Source organism: Lepisosteus platostomus, chromosome 10 (genome assembly GCF_059453375.1).
Source record: "Lepisosteus platostomus isolate fLepPlt1 chromosome 10, fLepPlt1.hap1, whole genome shotgun sequence".
NCBI lineage: Eukaryota > Metazoa > Chordata > Actinopteri > Semionotiformes > Lepisosteidae > Lepisosteus > Lepisosteus platostomus.
The window spans coordinates 47,236,926-47,258,970 of NC_142620.1; the positions used below are offsets into that span (position 1 = coordinate 47,236,926).

The 22,045-nt window shown below is 37.2% G+C and overlaps 1 protein-coding gene across 3 annotated transcripts in view; it reads left to right on the forward strand.

Annotated features, from left to right (window-relative positions):
* The window catches only part of LOC148653826 (hephaestin-like), a 29,649-nt gene that overhangs the window by 2,762 nt on the left and 4,842 nt on the right, over positions 1-22,045 (forward strand). For 2 of the 3 annotated variants that reach the window (XM_088596777.1, XM_088596778.1), the window contains 13 exons: positions 2,250-2,494; positions 3,070-3,282; positions 3,838-4,017; positions 4,346-4,600; positions 8,751-8,919; positions 9,029-9,147; positions 10,373-10,504; positions 12,473-12,684; positions 14,104-14,251; positions 14,539-14,751; positions 16,124-16,343; positions 16,700-16,839; positions 17,539-17,670. In XM_088596777.1, the coding sequence (XP_088452903.1) occupies positions 2,250-2,494; positions 3,070-3,282; positions 3,838-4,017; positions 4,346-4,600; positions 8,751-8,919; positions 9,029-9,147; positions 10,373-10,504; positions 12,473-12,684; positions 14,104-14,251; positions 14,539-14,751; positions 16,124-16,343; positions 16,700-16,839; positions 17,539-17,670 (2,378 nt within the window). The remainder of the gene's footprint in view (positions 1-2,249; positions 2,495-3,069; positions 3,283-3,837; positions 4,018-4,345; positions 4,601-8,750; positions 8,920-9,028; positions 9,148-10,372; positions 10,505-12,472; positions 12,685-14,103; positions 14,252-14,538; positions 14,752-16,123; positions 16,344-16,699; positions 16,840-17,538; positions 17,671-22,045) is intronic. The other variant, XM_088596779.1, reaches the window with a different exon arrangement.

Below are 22,045 nucleotides of genomic sequence, written 5' to 3' on the forward strand. Positions count from 1 at the left end.
CCTCTCACTCCTTCTCCCTCCCAACCTTTGTTCTCCCGCTACTTTACCTTTTCCCACTGCCCTGTCTCTCTCACACCTGAAGAAGGCTCCACGGCTGAAACATTGTGTTATCTTTCTTCTTTTTTCAGCATGGAATAAACTTATTACTTGTTCCTCGTATATTTTAGATGTGAAACATAGTCTTCACAAATGTATTAATAAAATATTAAGATAACCTTATTAAAGTTATAGTTATAGTGCCATAAGATATGTTTGGACGATTTAATTGTCAAAATTATATAAAATGAAAATCTTCATGTGATTAAGTACAGTACATGTGAAACCTCAGATTCTGTAACTGCTGGCACCTTCTTGATCAGCAATAACTCTAACTAGAGGTTTCCTGTAACTGTTTTTCATATCAGAGTATGATATGAATTTAAGCATTTAAGTGCATTCAAGGAAGTTATAAAGTATTTACTTGGCCATTAAGACTATTAAAATTTAACCTGCTGTGATATCTAGGAAGCTGCTGCTTCAGGAAGACATACAGTATGCAGCTTCTAATCTTGGGCTATCATACACATTCAACTACATTTTAATAATGTATTAATATCAAAGTCTTAATCAGTGAAGCATATCAAATAATCATGAATGTATCAGCTATCTCAAATGATAATTATTTATGCATGGCTTTGTTGGCAGAAAGCATCCACAGACAGTGTGGCCTGTTCAGATAGAGTTTTTGGTTGATGACACACATTTTTTGTAAGGGAAACACATTTCAAGTATATTACTATACTGGTGCAATTGAGAGCTATGAAGAATGCTTTCTGCTGTATCGTTGGCTCTAGGGTGGTCAGAAGATCTTAAAGGAAGAGACAAGTGGACACAAAAGGGGACAAAAATGCCACACCTAATAAGAATACCAGCCTTACATGCAGAAATCACATAAACATAGACCCAAGCCACTGCCCTGTTCCCTCTTGTGCACTCCATGATATTCTGTTTCACTTTTTTGTTTGGTATCTGTTTGATACACCATTACTTTGGTTATGAGAAGTGAACTCACATGCCCTTGTAAATTCAATGATCTGCTGTAAAAAGCAACCATTCTGTCGATAAAGAGCTCTCAGTGGCTTTTTGTAAGGCTGATTAGGCCGGTTTAAATAAGCCTGATAATTATTATGGAGGGTTACTTCAAATGTTAGGTAGAGACCAAAAGGATGACACTTCTCTCACACTTAATTATTGCTATAATCCCATCACCCACACACATATCTCTTCCTTACAAGCAAATATGTGTCTGCTTCTGCAGATAATAATGCTCATTAATGACCTCAGATCAATTTTTGAGTCTGGCATTGTAGAATAACAGTTCAGGTGGGTAGCTGCGTCAGCATGCGTAGGCTGCAAAGGAACAAGTAATAGGTTTATTCCATGCTGAAAAAAAGAAGAAAGAAAACACAGCGTTTCGGCCGTGGAGCCTTCTTCAGGTGTCCTGATTACCAGGTGTGGTAATCACACCTGAAGAAGGCTCCACGGCCGAAATGCTGTGTTTTCTTTCTTCTTTTTTTCAGCATGGAATAAACCTATTACTTGTTCCATTGTAGACTAACAGTGTCTTATCTCCTTCGTCTTCTAGAAATATACTCTTTGCCTTTTACAGTCCTACATTGCAAAGTACTGTAAATACATCTTGAAGAGATGTAGCTTTAATCCATGAAACCAATCAAAGCATGTGACGCCCTACAGAGATCTGTCTTAAGTAATGTGTTTAGAGGAATATAAGCATGTATTTTTCATACCTTAGTCTAAATATTCTATTAAAATGTAGTACATTGATATAGTCTAGTAACAGGGATATCCTTTAGATGATACAATAAATCAAGATCCTGACTACTTGGTCATTAAAGATCCCATGGCTCTTTTCTAATATGCCCAGAGTGTTATCCCCTGTGTCCTGACTAAATTCCACTCCTGATCTGTTGTAGTGGGGCTGCACAGGTGGGTGCTGAACTTCAGGGGTGGATGAAGTGGCTCCTCTTTTATGTGTTAAGTACTTTGGAATTCCATGGGATGTAAAGGGGTACTGTATATAAAAGCAAGGATTAATATTACTTATGATGTAATGTCTCTTTTAGGAATAAATCACAGTCTATACATATTTTTTTCAAGACTAATATGGTGGATAGTTAAAATGTAAGTGATAACACATTCCTAAAATATATATTACTGTTCATTTAATTTCATTTGTCTTTTTTTATTAGAGATTCAATTAAGTACCCCTTAAGAAATTCTCAAACGATTGGGAGGATTTACAAGAAAGCTGTTTACAAGCAGTACTCTGATGCCACCTATGCACATGAGATTCCTCAGCCAGCTTGGCTTGGGTTCCTGGGTCCTATTTTGAAAGCTGAATTGGGGGATGAGATAATCATTCATCTAAAAAACTTTGCATCTCGCCCATACTCAATCCATCCTCATGGTGTCTTCTACAGCAAAGACTCCGAAGGTCAGTGGTTCAGTGAGAAAGTGGTTGATGTGGAGCTGTCTAATGCTTCAACATGTATAGCGTGCAGTTAACAGACTTTTGCTTTTCAGTTAGATCTGTTGACATGCATCTCTGTTTGAAAATACATACATTTTTACTTCATTTCTTTTTTGAATAATTACTTTTGAGCTTTATACATCTAGCTTTAACTTTGCTAAAATAAATTAAAGTTAACCAATAGACTGCAGTACCTGATGTACGAACTGAGACATTTGTCAAAATATGTCTGGAGTTAGGCATATGAAACAGTTTTCTTTTTAAAAGCTCATCAAGGTTTGGGTTGTGTTTCTTTCTTAAGTAGTTTTTAAATCAATTTCTGTATTTGTTTCATTAATTTTATTTAATTAATTTAATTGAAATTACTTAGTCTTAAACACTAAATTGCATACACAATTACCCATATTAACTGGTGCATTTGGGTCACATTAGGATTCAAGAATAAACCAAGATATTTGTAAAATAATTATTTCATAAACAATTATAAATTAGACTTTGTGCTGCTAGAATTAGATTTCTCCTCACCGATTCTTGTTCAGGTGCTTTTTACCCAGACCAGACCTTTGGAAAGGATAAAACTGATGATGGGGTGCCTCCTGGCAGAACCCATACTTACATCTGGACAGTAACTGGTGATCATGCCCCAACTGCCAGTGATCCTAACTGTCTGACATGGGCTTACCACTCACACGTAGATGCACCCAGGGACATTGCATCTGGCCTCATTGGGGCACTCTTGACTTGCAAAAAAGGTAAGATCTACAATACCTCTTCAAATGAAATGGAAAACTTCAGATCTGAAAGCAGAAGATAATTGTATCTCTCTAGACTGTGAAAAATGTTTTAATTTCTGTATTTTACCATCCACAATGTTACAACACTCTTCTTGTTATCTACCACTTTCTCTTTAATACTAAATAAATGCCATAATTAATCAGGAAAACCTGAGCATCTATAATCAAACAGTGGTCAGGAAGCTTTCAGGATTGTGTACTAACTTTACTATAAAGTCAAAACCAAATACCACAGAATGAGTTAATTATTATTTTTTGCAGGGCCAGGCTTTCTCATATATTAATATATAAATTATTGCTATTGATTTATTTGTTTGAAACTTATAATAAGTCTTTTTACATTATGTCACATGAAGCTGAGATCACATACTGTATAATAATTTTTAACACACACACAAGGTCAGCCTAGTTTAGTTTCATAAAACATCCATTATGTAACTGAAATCACAAAATTGGACTTGAAATATTCTTTAAAATTGACATCATTTAAACGGTTATCATTATCTTTTTGAGGTGTTTTGGATGGACACTCTTCGAATCGCTCTGATGTTGATAAGGACTTCTTGTTAATGTTCATGAATGTTGATGAAAATCTGAGTTGGTACGTGGATGACAACATCAACAGATACTGCAGTGACCCTGGTTCTGTGGACAAAGAGGATGAGGAATTTAAAACCCGCAATAGAATGCATTGTACGTCTCAAGGCACTAGAGTTTAGTTTGAATAAAAACAGATGTTTAATTAACATGCCCTTCTCATGATTTTAATCATCTGGTGTGTAGTGGGTTTAATGCCCAATCAAACGGGTAAAAAATGGAAATGGAAAATAAATGAAAAGGCAAAAAAAAAGAAAACATGTAAATTAATAAATTGCTTCCAGTTGTTCTTTAATTAAAAATAATGTAGACTATTTAGCTTGTACATGCTGTACTACCCTAAAGAAATAAAAATACTGAAATATATAATTTTACATTAAAATATGTTATCTTCCATTAAATTATATTTATATATCTTCTTCAGCTATCAATGGATATATATACGGAAATCTGCCAGACCTACATATGTGTGCAGGCGCTTCAGTAACGTGGCATTTATTTGGAATGGGAAGTGAAGCCGACATCCACAATGCGTTCTTCCACGGGCAGAGTGTGACGGTCAGCCACAGGCGAGCAGATGTTGTCAGCCTCTTTCCAGCGACCTTTGTGACTGCAGAGATGGTCCCCAGGAATGTTGGGAGATGGCTTTTGAGCTGCCAAGTAAATGAACACCTGAAAGGTAAACAGCAGATTTATGTTAAGCTTCCTTTGCTGGTGACAGTAGTTTCTGAAGACAGAAATTCAATAAAACTGTGATGCAACACCTTAGTGGATGACATGGTACACAGTTGCTCAATCTTATCCATGTGCTGACAATAAAGAAAATAAGAACACAGGAAAGAGTGAATTGAAGTCTGGCAGGGAGGAAGCAGGACCAGACTAATATAAATAGAAGTGCATCTAGACAAAGGTGATAGAGGAAAATCTAAGATATCCGCATTTTATATCCATCTTGGAAACTGATCCTAACCTGGTAGTAACACGCTTATTTGTAGTGTGTGGGACTAGAGTCTGAATTTTGTGTTTTGGAAAACCTGCAGAGAGCCTGGATTAAATGTGCTTAATATATATTTGGTAAATTCTACCTCTGCTTTGTTTGTATTAGAGTTGGGCCAGGTAATAAGCACAAGGACATGCTATTCATTTAAGTGCTGGGGCATCCTGGGCTGTCCTTGTTGGTATACATCCATCAGTGATAAAGTGAGGTTGAAGTAGTTTCATAGTGAGAAGAAGTAAAGATGAACCAAGTTTCTGTGATAGGAGAATAGCCATGGATGGGGGAAAGCACAAAGGATGTAATATTAAATGCTTCAATCTAAAATACAGCTTTCAGTCCAAGTGCATGCATTAAAAGTATTGCTGGAATAGTTTTCAGTACAGTAGTTACAGTATTATTATACTCAAGAAAGAGCAGAAATTGTGTCTTAATTAACATTATTTCATATGATTTACTTTTACTTTTAAATAGATTTAAAATATATCTGCCTTAAGGTTGACATTCTATCCAGCTTCTCTGCCTTCATCTTTGTTCTTTTGTAAATTCAAAAATGTCAGGTTACTTCTTGACCCTAACACAAAAGCAGTGAGGGTGGAAGAAGGAGGCAGACATGGTTACAGTTTGCAGTGTTATCCAACAGCCACTTCTCAGAAAGAATCTCTTCCTGGTTTTAGCCAAATTTAGTCATTTGAAAAACAACTTCAGTTCCAAGAACGCAGCATGGCCTTATACATCAGAACCCAGTTAGGAATGATTACACATACTCCCACACACTACAAAGACAAAACAGTACCTATGGTAAGTAGAACTGTTCTCTAAAACAGCCTCAGTTTGCAGCAGCTTCAGTGAATTGAAATTCACAGCATGACTCAGTTTTAATCCTTATTAAAAGTTACTTAAAAATTACTTTTGACAAATATTGCAGTATATGTTTTCTTTGGACACCATGTTGAACTGAAAAAAACCCATAAATTATGCTGACAGCAAAGGTATCCATTGTTCTTAATGACAAACAGTACTTTTCTGTCAACCAATATGTATAGTGGGTATCGAAATAAATGTATTACTCTATGCATGTATGCTTTTAGAAATATAAAGCAATCAGTTGGATATTAATTAAATGTTTTAGACATAATTTAGATTAGCTGATCACTCACTGTGATTCACTGTATATGCTGTACATGTACTAGGTCTTCTCATTAATAAGAGGTTTGACTGGGCACAGGTAATGGAATTTAATCTAGATAGGAACAAAATCAATAAAAGCAATGAATCAGGATTTTCTGTAAAATCTATCACCCTGATGCACGAGTGGTTAGTAGACGTGCAGAACAATATGCTAATTGATATGACAACAGAATGATCAATGCTAAAATCCAAGTGTGATGGTCTGTGGTCTGGCCTAGGGTGTCTATTCAAAAGTGGTTTAGCCTACAGATCTTCTCTTGTAGTGATTGATACCAACCTGGCTGCGCAATTCTACATTGATTAGCCCCTGGGATCTCATTTAATGTTGATTACAACATTCTAGCAGGAGGATGCACTTCTTCAGGCTAGTCATGTAATAACCTCTTTCTTGTGAGATGACAATGTGACAGAATATAGTACCCTTCTCAATAGACATGATCCCCAATGATGGTGAAAGTGAGCAAGTTTTTGAGGATTAGTTAGTTAGCTTACTTTATCTGCGGAAAGTTCCTGGGGACGTCCAGCTTTGCATATTTGCATTCAGTAGGTTCCTCGACCTGATATTGTTGCAGTAGGGATGAGATAGCCACACTTACCCTTCTATGCTACACAGGAATTACAGGTCCTGCAGAAATTCTGAGGTCTTGGTGGCAACAGATGTAGCAGACATCTCAAAGTGGATTCAGACAGTTTACCACATGGAAAATGAGGGCACATTGTCAGACCAAGGTCTGAGATTTGGATTGCTTGACTGAAGTTGCAGCAGCTTAGATGCATCCTTTCCCTGGTCCAGGGCATCAGTGTGGTAGCTTCCTCCTGTACCTCTGCCTCAAAGTCAACGTACTGTAAGGTTTCTTGCCACTGAGCTGTCTGCCTGTCTAGTTCCTAAAACTGAGAAGCAATGAGTGGGAGTTTTTGGAGAGGCAAAAATGGTTTATGTGAATGTAGACCCAAATGTGTTCCACTCTTTTGACCATACATTAGCTAACAACACTTATTGAGTTATACCATAGTTCCCTTTTGACAGAGTCAGTGCCTGGATGTAATGAGCAATGCCCCTCTCCCCCTTGGATCCATTTGCATTAACACAGCCCTGATCCCCACTTTGTTGGTATCAATGTTGATCATAAATGCCAGCTGGTTTCTGGGAAGACTAGAATTGAGGACTGGGTCAGCACCTCTCTCAGACTCCTTTTCAGTCTCCTGTTCATTTACATAATTGAAATTAGGTCTTTGTTGTAAGACAGTGAAGGGAAGTATCTATGTCAGCCATTCCTTAATAAACTGCTGTTAATTGGATATCCGTTCCTAAGTCAACATCAGTTCCAGCAGTCTTGATATCTCTTCTTCCATATTATTATAAACCAGCCACAAACAAAATGCATCGCTCTAATCTATGTCCATGGACACCACCTCTGGCCCTGCTATGTGCCCCACAAATTTTGCTTTAGGCCAAAGGAAATTCCACTCCTTTTTAATAGTTTCAGTACTGTCGCATATACAGCCAAACACATGACAGCTGATGTATATTAAAAAGGGTAAGGAGGCTAAATGTCAGAGACAGGCCCTGTGCTTTGGCACCAGCTAAATCTTCCAGGTTCTACTCAATAAGTTGAGAAAAGTAAATCATCGTAACCCAGAAATGTGGTCCAGCACCTCATCCATGCAATGTGTTCAAGCAGATACAGGTCCTTTAAGGTAGAATTGTTTAAGTTGTAACAGTAGACAAAAAAACTGAATGTTTATACTCTCTACAATTCAGAGGCTCTATAATTCAGGTCTCAATCACTTTTTTAAAATTTATCCTGTGTAGTCTGCTATTTAGCTAGCAGGCGGCACCTCTGGGAGAGGTAGATAAAGAAACTCGACCCTGTGTCAGTTTGATGTCTACATAAATCAGTGTGAGTCATCATTCTGACAGTATCAAACATTTCCAAAAATGATATCACTTGATACTGCTTGGCAGAATTGTTATTTAAGGAAGTATGTTAATCAAAACAAGTAAAAAAAGACTTTATTTTCCAAAAGTTCTGACATGATTTCTAATGTGACGTCTTTAAGAACCTAATTGAACCTGTTAAACATAAGTCTATTTAGGAATGCTGGTGTACTTGAATAGATAATGATGCCATATGTAAAATGTAAGTATTGCTTTGTATTAAACCTAGTGCAATTTAATGGCCTCTATTGGACTGGTGATGTAATAATTAAGCTCTAGTGCTGGCAACATAATTGTATAGTTCTTGTATAGAAAGCTGACCTTTTTAAAAACTTTAGCATTCTGCTGTATATCTGTGATTGCAACCCACTCCCAAAAACAAATGACTAAACATCAGGCATTTGTTATCAAGATAATATAAGAGTAAATGTTCTTCAGAACATTTTGTAAAATAAGATCCAAAAGTAAAGTGTTTTTCAATAATAAGACTTTAAAGTGTGATCTATTCAAAATGCTTTTTTTTCCAGAGATATGTAGTACCAGCCAATACAATACTTATTCTATGAGCCAGGCAAAAAAAGATTGACAATATTTGAATGAATTCACCCCAAATTAAAAAAAAGTATGAAAATACTGGACATAAATTTATTTCATACTGTATGTCATATGTTTGTATTTGAGTTTTTCAAAACTTTCTTTTAATAGATGGTATGGAGGCACTGTATGAGGTGAAAGAATGTTTCAAAACAACTCCTAATATTCAAATGCCAGGAAAAGAAAGAAAGTACTTCATTGCAGCTAAGGATGTTTTATGGACATATGGACCTTCTGGAATAGATGGAGAGACAATACAGAGTCTAATGAAGAAGAGCAGGTATACACCTGGTATTAGAACTTTTTTAAAACTATTGTTAAAGAAGAAGTGATTTATTGTGTTTAGTTCACCCGAATGTGCAGCTACAGTATTCTGAAATTTCTTTCAGTAACGCATCAAAAAGAACTGGTGGTAAATACTGGAAAGCAAAGTATGTGGAATACACAGATGAGACATTTACCAAAGAGAAAGTGAGGACAACATCTGAAGAGCACCTAGGGATTTTAGGTAAAAAAAATATTTGTAATCATTTTCTAATTGATTATCCATTATTTATAACAATGCAACTTAATTCTACCAGCTCCTTTAATGAATCTATTGTTTGCTCTTGAGATGTAAATAATTATTTCTCACACTGTTACTTCAAGTTCTCATTATGTGATTGTTTACTTTGCCTATTAGGTCCCTGGCTACAGTACAGTTCAGGTTGTTTTTCTGTAATGATCTTACATAAAAAACGCTGGGAATATCATTTTAATTATCAAGTCAGGAATTGGGTAAAAAGATACAATATACAGTAGTATGTTGGATACTTTAATCCACATTATATTTCAATATTTGGCAACTATAATAACAAAAATGTTGGTAATTAAAAAGAAAGAAACTAAAATCATACTGTGTAAAGGAGCACATTACATGAAGAATCCAGAAAGTCTTATTATCAAATAATACAGTAAGATGAAGTGTTTCAACATATGTTACTCCAGGACATTTACTGTAGTGTATTGCTTGAATTTATATTTTATAAGAATATTTTGTTGTATAAAACAAGTAACTTTATATTTTACTTCACATTAGTGAAATCTTCTAAAAGTTCTTATTAAGACTTATTGTGGAATAGATGCTCACTAATGTACAGTGCTAATTTAAGCAATGTTCCTCATAATTTCTAACCTTGTGTTGTGAAAAGCTACTTACGTACTTCACTACTTTGATTTTCATCCACTGTACTTGTCTCCTTTTGATGGATAAGGCAAATTGGATGATTCATCATCTAGTGCTTTTTTAATAGTTGACATCTAGATTTTACTTTAATGTTTAATGAATATGCCTTCCTCATATTTGTCATATCCATTTAAATTGTGCAGTTCAGTGCAAGGTGGATGTTGTGTATTGCTGGTCTAATCAGAACTGCTTTTATTTTCCAAATCTGACTGAAAAACTATTTTTAAAAGAGATTTCCCTTAAGGACTAAGTGTTATCGTTTGCTGTGCCTGTTTCACTGAAAATCCAGTAAAATGTATTCACAGTGGAAGATTCTTCTTCTCAGTATTATAACAAATAAAATCCTAATGCTATGGAGATAATATATTCAGTCTTGATAAAATTGCTGTTAAGATGTAAGAGACAAAATGATTAATAATGTCTTTTGTTGAAAAAAGTAAAAATAATTTTACTTAAATTCTTTCAAAGGAAGTACACTATATACTGTAATTTCTTATTTTTATCATAGGCCCTGTGATAAAGGCTGAAGTTGGAGATACAATCGTTGTGAAATTCCTTAACATGGCATCCAGACCTTATAGCATCCAACCGCATGGTGTCTTTTACAAGAAGGAACACGAGGGAACCCCATATGGTGATGGTATGTGCTAGCTTTTTAATTAACTGTTAAAACAATTCCTTCTATACACAAAGAGGATTATTCAGTTTCCTTTAAACTTAAGACAAAGGTTCTACATACAGTAGAAGCCAGCCCCAGCAGCAAATATTCCAGAAATAATTAAGTGCTTTTTGCAAAGCAGATAAATGAGTTAGATCCTATTCAATACATCAATAAAGAGTATGCATTCTAAACTTAGTACTCAGAAACAAATCTTTCTTGTCTACAAGTCCCTATTTTTTTTGGGAAATTTAATTTCATTCAGTCAGACAACAAAAGACCTATGAGATCCTTATCTGATTCAAAAAAGTGTTGGCTGTGTTAGCATTTGAGCTGGTGACATTTTCTGAGAATCTTCAGAGAGTTTTCTTGGTTTATTCTGTGTATTCTCATAAGCATTTCATTTCTTTGACCTGTTGTTTACTTTATTCAAGTTCAAGTTTATTTGTCAGTCCAGCCATATACAAGTATACAGAATAGAAGATATTGTTCTCTAGGTCTGCGGTGCGAATACAGACAGACACTGACAAGACAATGCTATAGACAATGTAGACATAGACATTCCTAACAGGGTCCAGGGTACAAGTGCAATAAGTATAGTGGAATTTACTTTACAGGATTGTGCAAAAAATTGTACAAAGAATACATCAGACAGTATGCCTGACATTAGGCAGAAAATAACTAGGTTTCCAGATTTGGAGTAGGTGCAGTAGGTACCAGGGTGTTGAGGAGCCTGACAACCTGTGGAAAAAAGCTGTTACGGAGTCTGGTGGAGCTGGTCCATATACAGTACATATACAGACAGTACTGCGATACCTTTTACTAGATGGTAGGAGGGCAAAGAGCTTGCAATTTGTTGCAGGGACTTGCGGTCAGAGACCTTACAATTCCCAAACCAAGCAATGATACAGTTTGTCAAGATGCTCTCAATGGTACCTCTATAGAACATGGATAGTATGAGGTGGAGGGTTTGCCCTTCTCAGTAGCCGCAGGAAGTGGAGACGTTGTTGTGCTTTTTTAGCTAGGGAGGTGGTGTTGATGGTCCAAGTGAGGTCATCTGTGATATGCACACCAAGAAACGTAGTACTCTTAGCTGTCTCCACAGGGGAGCCGTTGATGTGCAGTGGGGAGTGATCAGCGCGGGCCCTCCTGAAGTCAATTATCATCTCTTTTGTCCAATCTACATTCAGAGACAGATTGTTGTTTAAGCACCAGTCTGCTAGTTGCTCCACCGCCTCTCTGTATAGTGCCTCATCGTTGTTACTTATGAGGCTCACCACTGTCGTGTCATCAGCAAACTTGATGATGTAATTTGCACTGTGCTTATCAGTGCAGTCATGAGTCATCAGCGTGAACAGGAGTGGTCTGAGTACATAGCCCTGGGGGTTCCGGTGTTCAGTATCCTGGTACTAGAGACGTAGTTTCCAATCCGGACTGTCTGAGGTATCTCAGTCAGAAAGTCCAGGACCCAGTTACAGAGGGAGGTTCAGCAAGCTCAAGGTCACCTATTCCACCCATTTAATGCAGGTTTTACATTGTTGGTTGTTTAAAATGACAATGTACTGTAACAAAGAAGGATGCAACCAGAAACTTAAGCTTATCAGCCACATTGTTATGTATCCTACATAGTTTTTCCATAGTAACTCTTTTCAATGACATTTTACCATAGGTGTGAACAAAAGCAGATGATGATTTCTGTATTTTTGTTTGGAAGTCAGTGGATTTTTCTTTTTAACCAATTAAATTAAACTGAATTGATTTTTGTGCCATATACTAAAAAAATCACAGGGATTGTCTTTATGGCAGCATTTAGCTGTTAACGGAGAATCTGGTAAAAACGGAAAGATTATCATGTTAAACTACTGTATATATATAATTTTAATAGGTATATATACTGTATATTATTTAAGATGTATTATTTAAGAAACCATGTCTTATGTTCTCTCTAAGATGTTTTAGGGGAAGGAACTTCTGTGCAACCCCTCCATAACTTCACCTATAAGTGGTCTGTGCCCGAACATGTGGGACCTACACTCAGTGACCCCCCCTGTCTGACCCGGATGTATTTTTCAGCGGTAGATCCTGTTCGGGACACAAACTCAGGCCTTGTTGGACCTTTGCTTATCTGTAAACCTCGCACATTGAAGTATGATAATACACAGGTACTGTTATCACTTTTTGATTTAATTAAATACTAATCATACAGTATATGTAGACTATAACTAACTACTGTTAAATTCAGAATGCTTTCTAAATCAGAGTAAGAGGACCTAAACTACTGTATAAATGCCACAAGTTTTAGTAACAGGTTGGTATTTGGCTTCTCGGCATTTCTTAAGAGAGTCGTACTTCCCTGTGCTTTTTTTGTGCTACATTGAATTTGAAGACACCATTAAACCTAGACAGAATTTAGTTGCAATTTGAGAGGAAATAGCTCCTGGTGAAAACTTACAATGTCTACCGGGAGAATATGATCTACACAGATCTTCAAATAAGAATTACAATGAGGCCCCAAAAGCTGTGAGGCAGCAGGAGCAATTGACAGACTGCATCTCTAATCATCTGCTCTAAAAAATCAATAAATAATAAAAATGCTGATCTCTGGTGTAAAAAAATGTGCCCTTTTAATTTATCTTTGATGTTGCTAACTTCAACAATATAACATACTCTACTGTATATTGCAGAGCTAGAAGGAAACAGCAAAAAAGCAGCACTAAGAACTATGCATCACTGATCTTTCAATAGCTTTTAAATCTATTTCTTTTGTACAGAATAAAACACTAATTTTATGACAAAACAAAACACCCTAAAAATGCTTAGTTTTTAAATTATACTTATCACCAGAGATTTTTCTGCAGGTAAATGTCAAACTTTCAAATTGCCGCATGACTGGATAATAGGCCAAGATGATATAAAGTGGGTTTTGCTTTGGAATCAATTTGAGCCTGAGATTTTGATTGATTTCTTGAGGTCGATGTTGTATTAAATTGCTTGAGCTGGTAAATCACTGAATTAAAATTATGTGCTAATTTAAAATGTATGTAGAATTTAAGCCTCAACCTTTGATATTGGATATTAAAAAACAGTGAGGGCTCCACAGTTGCAATGTTGTGTTTCTTCTCTGGTCATAGGAAATATAATATTTAAATACATATTCATCTCTATTGACCTCAAAGCTGTAATATTACTTGAATTATTAAATAAAACAATAACAGCAAATTACAATTAATGGTCAAATTTATTTTTCATTTTAAAATAGAAAAGTGAATAAATACCACAGAATTCAGAGAATCTATAACTAAGATGTGAATCTTTCATATACAGTTTTATCTTAAGGGGGATCAACATTGATAAACATTGCATTTTATCAAGTGCAGTAAAAATGCTGTACATCTAATAGTGTACAAATGACTGAAGTTAATAATTCATCTGAAGTACCTTAATTATAAATGCACAGCACATTTGTTTCCTTGCCATTTTTGAACATTCTTGAAGAATGTCCATTAGTTAAATGTAAGTAAAGGTTTAAATGACAGAAAAATTTGAGTAGTTAAAAGTTCTGTTTTCTTTTGTTCATGCAGAAAGGGATAGACAAGGAGTTTTTCCTGTTGTTCACAGTTTTTAATGAAAATCTAAGCTGGTATCTGAGACAGAGCCTGCTGCATGCATCTGTCAATCCTAACATTGACACAGACGACGAGGAGTTTAAGGCATCAAATCTAATGCATGGTATGTCTTAAGCTACAATATATGAAATACTGTATGTGTTTGTTTATACCTTTGAATTTTTTTTACCTTTGCTGAAATACTTAATAGTCTTCAAATACCAGTTCTAAGTGTTTGTTCCATGAAATGGAAGGAAAAATCTCAGATTTAAAGGAGTTTTCTTACACGCTACACACGAGGCCAAGCCTTTCCACTGTCTGGTCAGTCATGGTTTGTTTGTCTTCAGATCTATGCTCTTGACTTCCACATTCATCTGTAACACTAATGATGTGAACTTTTGCTTGGTACAGCTATCAATGGTTTCCTGTACAGCAAATTGCCTGGTCTGGAGATGTGTCGTGGGAGTAATGTATCCTGGCACCTCTTGGGTCTGGGAGATGAGTTTGATATTCATGGAGTTGTGTTCCAAGGAAACACTGTGCAAGTCAATGGCAGACACAAAGACTCAGTCACACTGACACCTCACACCTCCTCTACACTGCTGATGCAACCAGACAATATTGGTAAGTCTTATTTGGAGGGCCTGATTAAGGAAAAGTCAGGGGTCACAGATTTTTACTGTTCAATTTAAGGGGAATCTGAATGCTAGGAAGTCCTCTTATCCATCCCAAATGGCTTTCAAAGTTAGACTTCTGTAATTCTTATCCTCAGTGTTCAGATTAACAGTATGTAGCACTGTGCCTATCCCACCATCTTTAGTTTGTTGAGCTTCACAAGTTCATTTTTCTCTCACATTCCCAGTCTTCTGGCCCATTGAAATTATAAATTTGTCTGCTGGTGCTTTTCAACATGTTATGCTTCCGATATATGGTCTTAAGCTCAAAAGTACATAGCCTTCAGTCCTCTGTTAAATTAGCAATTGGATGCTTTTTCTAATATTTTGAATTAAAGATGCTATAGTACAAAATAAGAAAGTAATGTATTCTTAGAAATAGTAGCGTGGTAAAAGGAGCATGGAAAATCAGGTGGATCTCAGTGACAGAGTTAATTTGGGGGATGTTTACTGGCAGTGGAAACAGACTTACAGTAAAATGGAAGTTTTCCATCTTAATCATGTTAGACTCCTTTTCACTTCATTTGTGAAGAATTTGGCAAAGTTATCCAAGTGCAAATTCTAAAAAATCTACTTTTTGTAAACTCTGGGCATCTTAATTTTAAAATACTGTAACTATGCTACACTTATAAAAAAAGGAAACAACTTAAAAAACATTTCTTTTCTTTTGGAAAACTGAAAGTAATTCAGCTTTCCTGATTTGGTAAATATAAATATAAATACTAAAAATGATTTCAAGATACAGTCGAACCATAGTGGAGAACGCAAATAGATATTGAAATGTGAGTTTCACATGCACAATATCTAATAATACTATTTGTTTAAAGTGTCAAGTCCTCAAGGCAGTAAAACAATCTCTCCAAGAAACTCGTCGGTGTAGGAAATCTAGCACAGCCACATTAAATTTGCCAGATATTTGCATGTTTTTGAGAAGACAATAGGACTAACCTTTATTTTATTATATGAAAAGCTTTCGATTTTTTACAGACCATTCCTTATAGACATCATGGTGCCAATTTATTTTAAAATAAAGATACATAATAGGTTATACTTGGAACAAAACTAAACATGAATTATTCAATATACAGTACAATTAGTTTTAGTTTCCTTTGAAGGACAACTTTGACATGCTTTTAATTTGACAATTATCATTAAAAAAATTGAATCTTGCAATTATCATTTGGAACATTACATTTTTTTTCCTTTATTATTTTCTTGTTTTCTTGTTGTCACTGTGGAAAGACTTGTTGGAAATAACTAGGTCTAATGTTAGAAACCAAATTTCTCTTTATGTGTCTTATTTATTTCTGTTTTTTTTTCAGGCACTTTTGGGGTAATATGCCTGACAAGTGAACATTTTCTTGCGGGAATGAGGCAGCAGTATCAGGTGTTAGAATGTAACAGTGATAGATTTCCTTCTGTACGTGTGCCTCAGTACAGAGTGTCCTCAGTGTATTATATTGCAGCAGATGAGGTTGAATGGGATTACTCTCCTGACAGAACATGGGAACTAGGGATACTGAACAGCTCAGCAGCGGAGAGGTGAGATTATATGCACCTAATTTAGAACTGTGTGTAACACAAAGTATACATGTCACCTTTTGATGTTTAATAGATAGAATAGGCATAGTCATGTATGATGCAGGTCATCTTCCTGTTTTGGATATGTGGGAATGAATATATTGGGACAATCCACAAAGGCAAAGACCCACATATCTACTGGGATTTAAATCAAGAAAAGGTTTTTTCAATGTGTGGAGAAGGAATTTATTTAAGTTCAAAAATGAAGTCTAGGTAAGCATGCTCAATAAATACATGAGTGGCACAAACCAACCAAGACTAATAACAAAAGCTGAAGGGTCCTCATTATGTCATTTTCTTAATTTTTCTATCTGCAGTTATGGACATATATTTGTTGGCAAAGAAGGTGGTCTAATTGGATCAAAATACCAGAAGGTTGTGTACAGAGAATATACAGATGGCACTTTCACTAAACTCAAGGAAAGAAAAGGAGATGAAGAACATTTAGGAATACTTGGTACTGTATCTTCACTTTGCCCCATGAGTCAGGGAATGATTATAAATCACCTTGATATTTCAAAGGCTGTATGAAAAAACACTTCTAATTTCAAATATCGGGTGTTTCCAAAACCATACTACGCACTGGCTATGGAATACATACTAGTTTGAAAATATGACTTGCAATTAAAATAGTGACCCCCAGGTAACATCACTTGATGGTAGCTGTTTGGCAAAAGCATCCTTATTCTTCTCACCAACTCATGTATGAGTTTGGAATTTGTACTTGGAGGATAGGTGAAAGTAATAATACTCACTCATTTTTCCCTAGTTCCTGTTAATTATTAATAATTAATATATACCTGTTTTGCCAAACAGTTTTCAGTTAGATACAGTACATAAAATGTGCAAGAATACACAGTATGAAAATATGTTAGTTACAAATATCATTTCACCCAATCAACCCTCAAAATGTTGATCATATAACTCACTAGTGCAGTTGTTTTCTCATCTGTCCTTCAGAGCAGATACGTAGAAGTTTGAAAACATAACGTACTGTCATATGATTTCCTAAATTGAGAGTGTTAAATGAATGTTTTGTCCATATGAAAAGGACTAAATTGTAGAACTCTTAATTTGAAAATATGTGAAATATGAAGTGTATGATCTTTTATGAGTGTATTCTTTTAACTGATTTAATAAGAATCTGATTTCACAGGTCCCCTTATTCGAGCTGAGGTGGGAGACATAATAGTGATTGTTTTCAAAAATAATGGATCTCACACTCATTCCATACATGCACATGGGGTTCAGGAGCTCTATGAAGGAAAAGGCCATGCAGCACAGCCTGGTACAGTATTTATTGTCATTACTGTCATTACTGGCAGTCCGAGTAAAACCGCTGTGGAACAGATCTTTCTTTTTGTTGTTTCACTTGTTTTTCCATTCAAATTCCTTCAAATTTAGACAATTTATAATGTATTTCTTAAGGATCCTCTAATGTATTAATGCAGTGAATTCAATCGTTATATATTTTATTATTTAGCAATTCCTTACAGTTAGCCTTTCAGTGCAATTCTGAGATTGACAACCTATGTAATCATTTTATGGTTTATACAACAGGAAACTCATCAATTTGAATTATGAATTTGTTCTTGATGGAAAAACCAACTGCACAAAGCATGTTCTTCAGTTACTCAACTTGTCCCTTTTTTGCTGGGTACAGTATGTCTCACTTAGTTCAGTCGGTTCAATAGTGTATTGACCCAGCTGTTGCCCCATGGGTGCAATGTGGGGAGATAGCTTCTGCCATAAGGTTTGCCCATTTTGAGGTTCTAACTTTTGCATGGCTTTGCAAGGCTTTTCTCATTTCCACCACAGTAAAGGTGATCCTGCTGGATGCGATTATTCTGTTGAGGAGATAAACTTGGACAAAATATGTCTATGGCATCTTTTGTAGTGCTCCCCCCTTGTGACAGAGAAGATCCTGAAGAGGGATATTCGGTTACAATGATACTTGTTGACATGCAGATCTACTTCATACAAGTGCTAAATAACAAATTTGTAAGACCTCTTTTGTGCCAACTCAAGTCCAGGAGCACCCAGTACTCACAGGCCTGCTCCTGTCGTTGCTAGCTGGTTGCTAAAAGGCTTGTAAAATGTCCTGGAAGGTCTTCTTTCATTGTAAAATCCTTGCACACCTGGTCCCACATACTGTATATCAGGTTCCACATGGTTCATTAAAGCAAGGGACCTTAATCCAATGGCAAGGAAACTGTTATATTTGGAGGTCTTGTGGCCTCTTTTGGGGTAATTAAGTCCGACATCCTGTGAACCCATGGCTAGAGGGTGGGTCAACAAAGTATTTTCAAAAGGTACATGTGGCTTATCAGGAAGGGAAGCATTATCGTCTGATGTTAACTCCACCACATGTTAGTGCTGCTCCCACTAATTGGTCTCTGACTGCTTTTTTTGCAGCCTTTCTGTCGTCTATGGTACAGTATATAGCTCTGCTCTTGATTTAGAATTATTTGAGTCCCTACTATATGAGTAGGAGTTTGTAAATATTGGAACAAGTAATAGGTTTATTCCATGCTGAAAAAAAGAAGAAAGAGAACACAACGTTTCGGCCGTGGAGCCTTCTTCAGGTGTGAGAGAGACAGGGCAGTAGGCAAAGGTAAAGTAGCTGGAGAACAAAGGTTGGGAGGGAGGAGGAGTGAGAGGCGGGAGCAGGGGACAGAAAGAGAGGCCAATCAAGAGGTGTGAAGTCAGAATGGGTGCAGAGAGGTGTGAAATGAAACTTCCAATGAATGGAGAAAATTTAAAAGAACAGTAATCTGTCGTTAAGGGAAGGGAGAATGTGTGATCCTAACTGCAGAATAATTTTAGTTTCGGTGGTCTTTCTGATGTATGAGTTCGGAAAACCGTCTTTGAGAACACAGACGGAGAGATTAGTGTGGTCGTGGCCGTCAGAGGTGAAATGAGAAACAATGGGCTTGGAGAGATCTTTAATCTTCACAGCCCTGACGTGTTCTCTGAAGCGGTCTCCGAGTCTCCTTCCTGTTTCACCAATGTAGATGGCTGGGCATTTACTGCAAGAGATACAGTAAATAAGGTTGCTGGAGGTACAAGATGCTGTCTGGGTGATCCGGAATTGTCCTGAGGGGCCTTGAATGAGTGTGGTGGTGGCTGTGTACTTGCAGGTGATACAGCGAGCTCTGTTGCAAGGGAAAGTGCCTGGTGTGGATGGTTGTTGAGGGCGGTCAAGGGAGCTGTGAACAAGGAGGTTACGCAGATTAGGTGGTCGGCGATATGAGATGATAGGGCGATCAGAAAAGAGGGCCCCAATGGAGGGATCATCCTGTAGGATGGAAAAATTCTGGTTAATGGTCCTGGGGATAGGAAGTGTGTTAGGGTGGTAAGGAAGCACCAAGGGAATGCGGTTGTTACGGCGGGAGTTCCTGATCGGGTTGATGGTCCGGGGGGTGTTTTTGGCTCGGGCAAGGGCCCTGTCAATCACACTGCTGGGATATCCTCTGTTGATAAAAAATGAGTACATTTCGAGGGCTTGGTTCTCGAAGTCGATGTCGTCGCTGCATAGTCTTCGTAACCTAAGGAACTGTGAAAAAGGAAGAGAGTTTTTAGTGTGGTTGGGGTGAAATGAGCTGTACATGAGCTGTACATAGCTTGGGACCCAGCTATGCCAACATTTTTGTCGGCTGGGTAGAAGAACGCTTCTTCGCCTCCTACACTGGCTATGTCCCTGACCTCTACAAACGATATATTGATGATTGCGTCGGTGCCGCCACATGCTCCAACGATCAGCTCGAGTTCTTCCTGCACCATTTCACCAACTTCCACCCGTCCCTCAAATATACAGTTCACATATCTTCCACCACTCTTCCGTTTCTAGACATCCACTTGTCTATCAACTACCCCCGACTTTCCACTTCAGTTTATTACAAACCCACGGATTCACACAGCTACCTCCTGTACAGCTCATTTCACCCCAACCACACTAAAAACTCTCTTCCTTTTTCACAGTTCCTTAGGTTACGAAGACTATGCAGCGACGACATCGACTTCGAGAACCAAGCCCTCGAAATGTACTCATTTTTTATCAACAGAGGATATCCCAGCAGTGTGATTGACAGGGCCCTTGCCCGAGCCAAAAACACCCCCCGGACCATCAACCCGATCAGGAACTCCCGCCGTAACAACCGCATTCCCTTGGTGCTTCCTTACCACCCTAACACACTTCCTATCCCCAGGACCATTAACCAGAATTTTTCCATCCTACAGGATGATCCCTCCATTGGGGCCCTCTTTTCTGATCGCCCTATCATCTCATATCGCCGACCACCTAATCTGCGTAACCTCCTTGTTCACAGCTCCCTTGACCGCCCTCAACAACCATCCACACCAGGCACTTTCCCTTGCAACAGAGCTCGCTGTATCACCTGCAAGTACACAGCCACCACCACACTCATTCAAGGCCCCTCAGGACAATTCCGGATCACCCAGACAGCATCTTGTACCTCCAGCAACCTTATTTACTGTATCTCTTGCAGTAAATGCCCAGCCATCTACATTGGTGAAACAGGAAGGAGACTCGGAGACCGCTTCAGAGAACACGTCAGGGCTGTGAAGATTAAAGATCTCTCCAAGCCCATTGTTTCTCATTTCACCTCTGACGGCCACGACCACACTAATCTCTCCGTCTGTGTTCTCAAAGACGGTTTTCCGAACTCATACATCAGAAAGACCACCGAAACTAAAATTATTCTGCAGTTAGGATCACACATTCTCCCTTCCCTTAACGACAGATTACTGTTCTTTTAAATTTTCTCCATTCATTGGAAGTTTCATTTCACACCTCTCTGCACCCATTCTGACTTCACACCTCTTGATTGGCCTCTCTTTCTGTCCCCTGCTCCCGCCTCTCACTCCTCCTCCCTCCCAACCTTTGTTCTCCAGCTACTTTACCTTTGCCTACTGCCCTGTCTCTCTCACACCTGAAGAAGGCTCCACGGCCGAAACGTTGTGTTCTCTTTCTTCTTTTTTTCAGCATGGAATAAACCTATTACTTGTTCCTTTGCAGCCTACGCATGCTGACGCAGCTACCCACCTGTTTGTAAATATTGCCTTCTGACTAGCTTTAGATTTCACAAGTACTGTTTCTTTTGAAAAATACTTTTTATGGTCAACTGTTCATTATTTTTTTTTAAAGAAAACATTTTTTTAAAGAAAACAACAGATACACTTGGAACTATGCATAACTATGCAATTTATAATTGGAATTTTGGACTATGCATAATTCACACTGTGAATATGGAAGAATAGTTTGATGTTAGTTGTTCTTCACTGAGGATGTGTTACACAGTTTATTTTAAAATTAATTTTCAAAATGCTACACAAGTATACAAAGTTAAACTGGGCATAGTTAAAGCGGACAGAAATGGCACCAACCTCTATGTTGAACACTTTGAAAGCACACAGTAGGCACATAACAGGATGGAAATAATTGATAGATAATAAATTAAATTACTTGAAAATGCTTCTGAAATGATAAACAAATCTTTGACTAAAGGGGATGTTAAGAGAATTCTTACACATTGCACTGGAGACTGATCATGCAAACTGACAAACTGAAATTTTGCCTTTTGATTAAAAATGTCTATGATTTAATCAAATATTAGTCAGCAGACACTGTGATGTTGATAGGA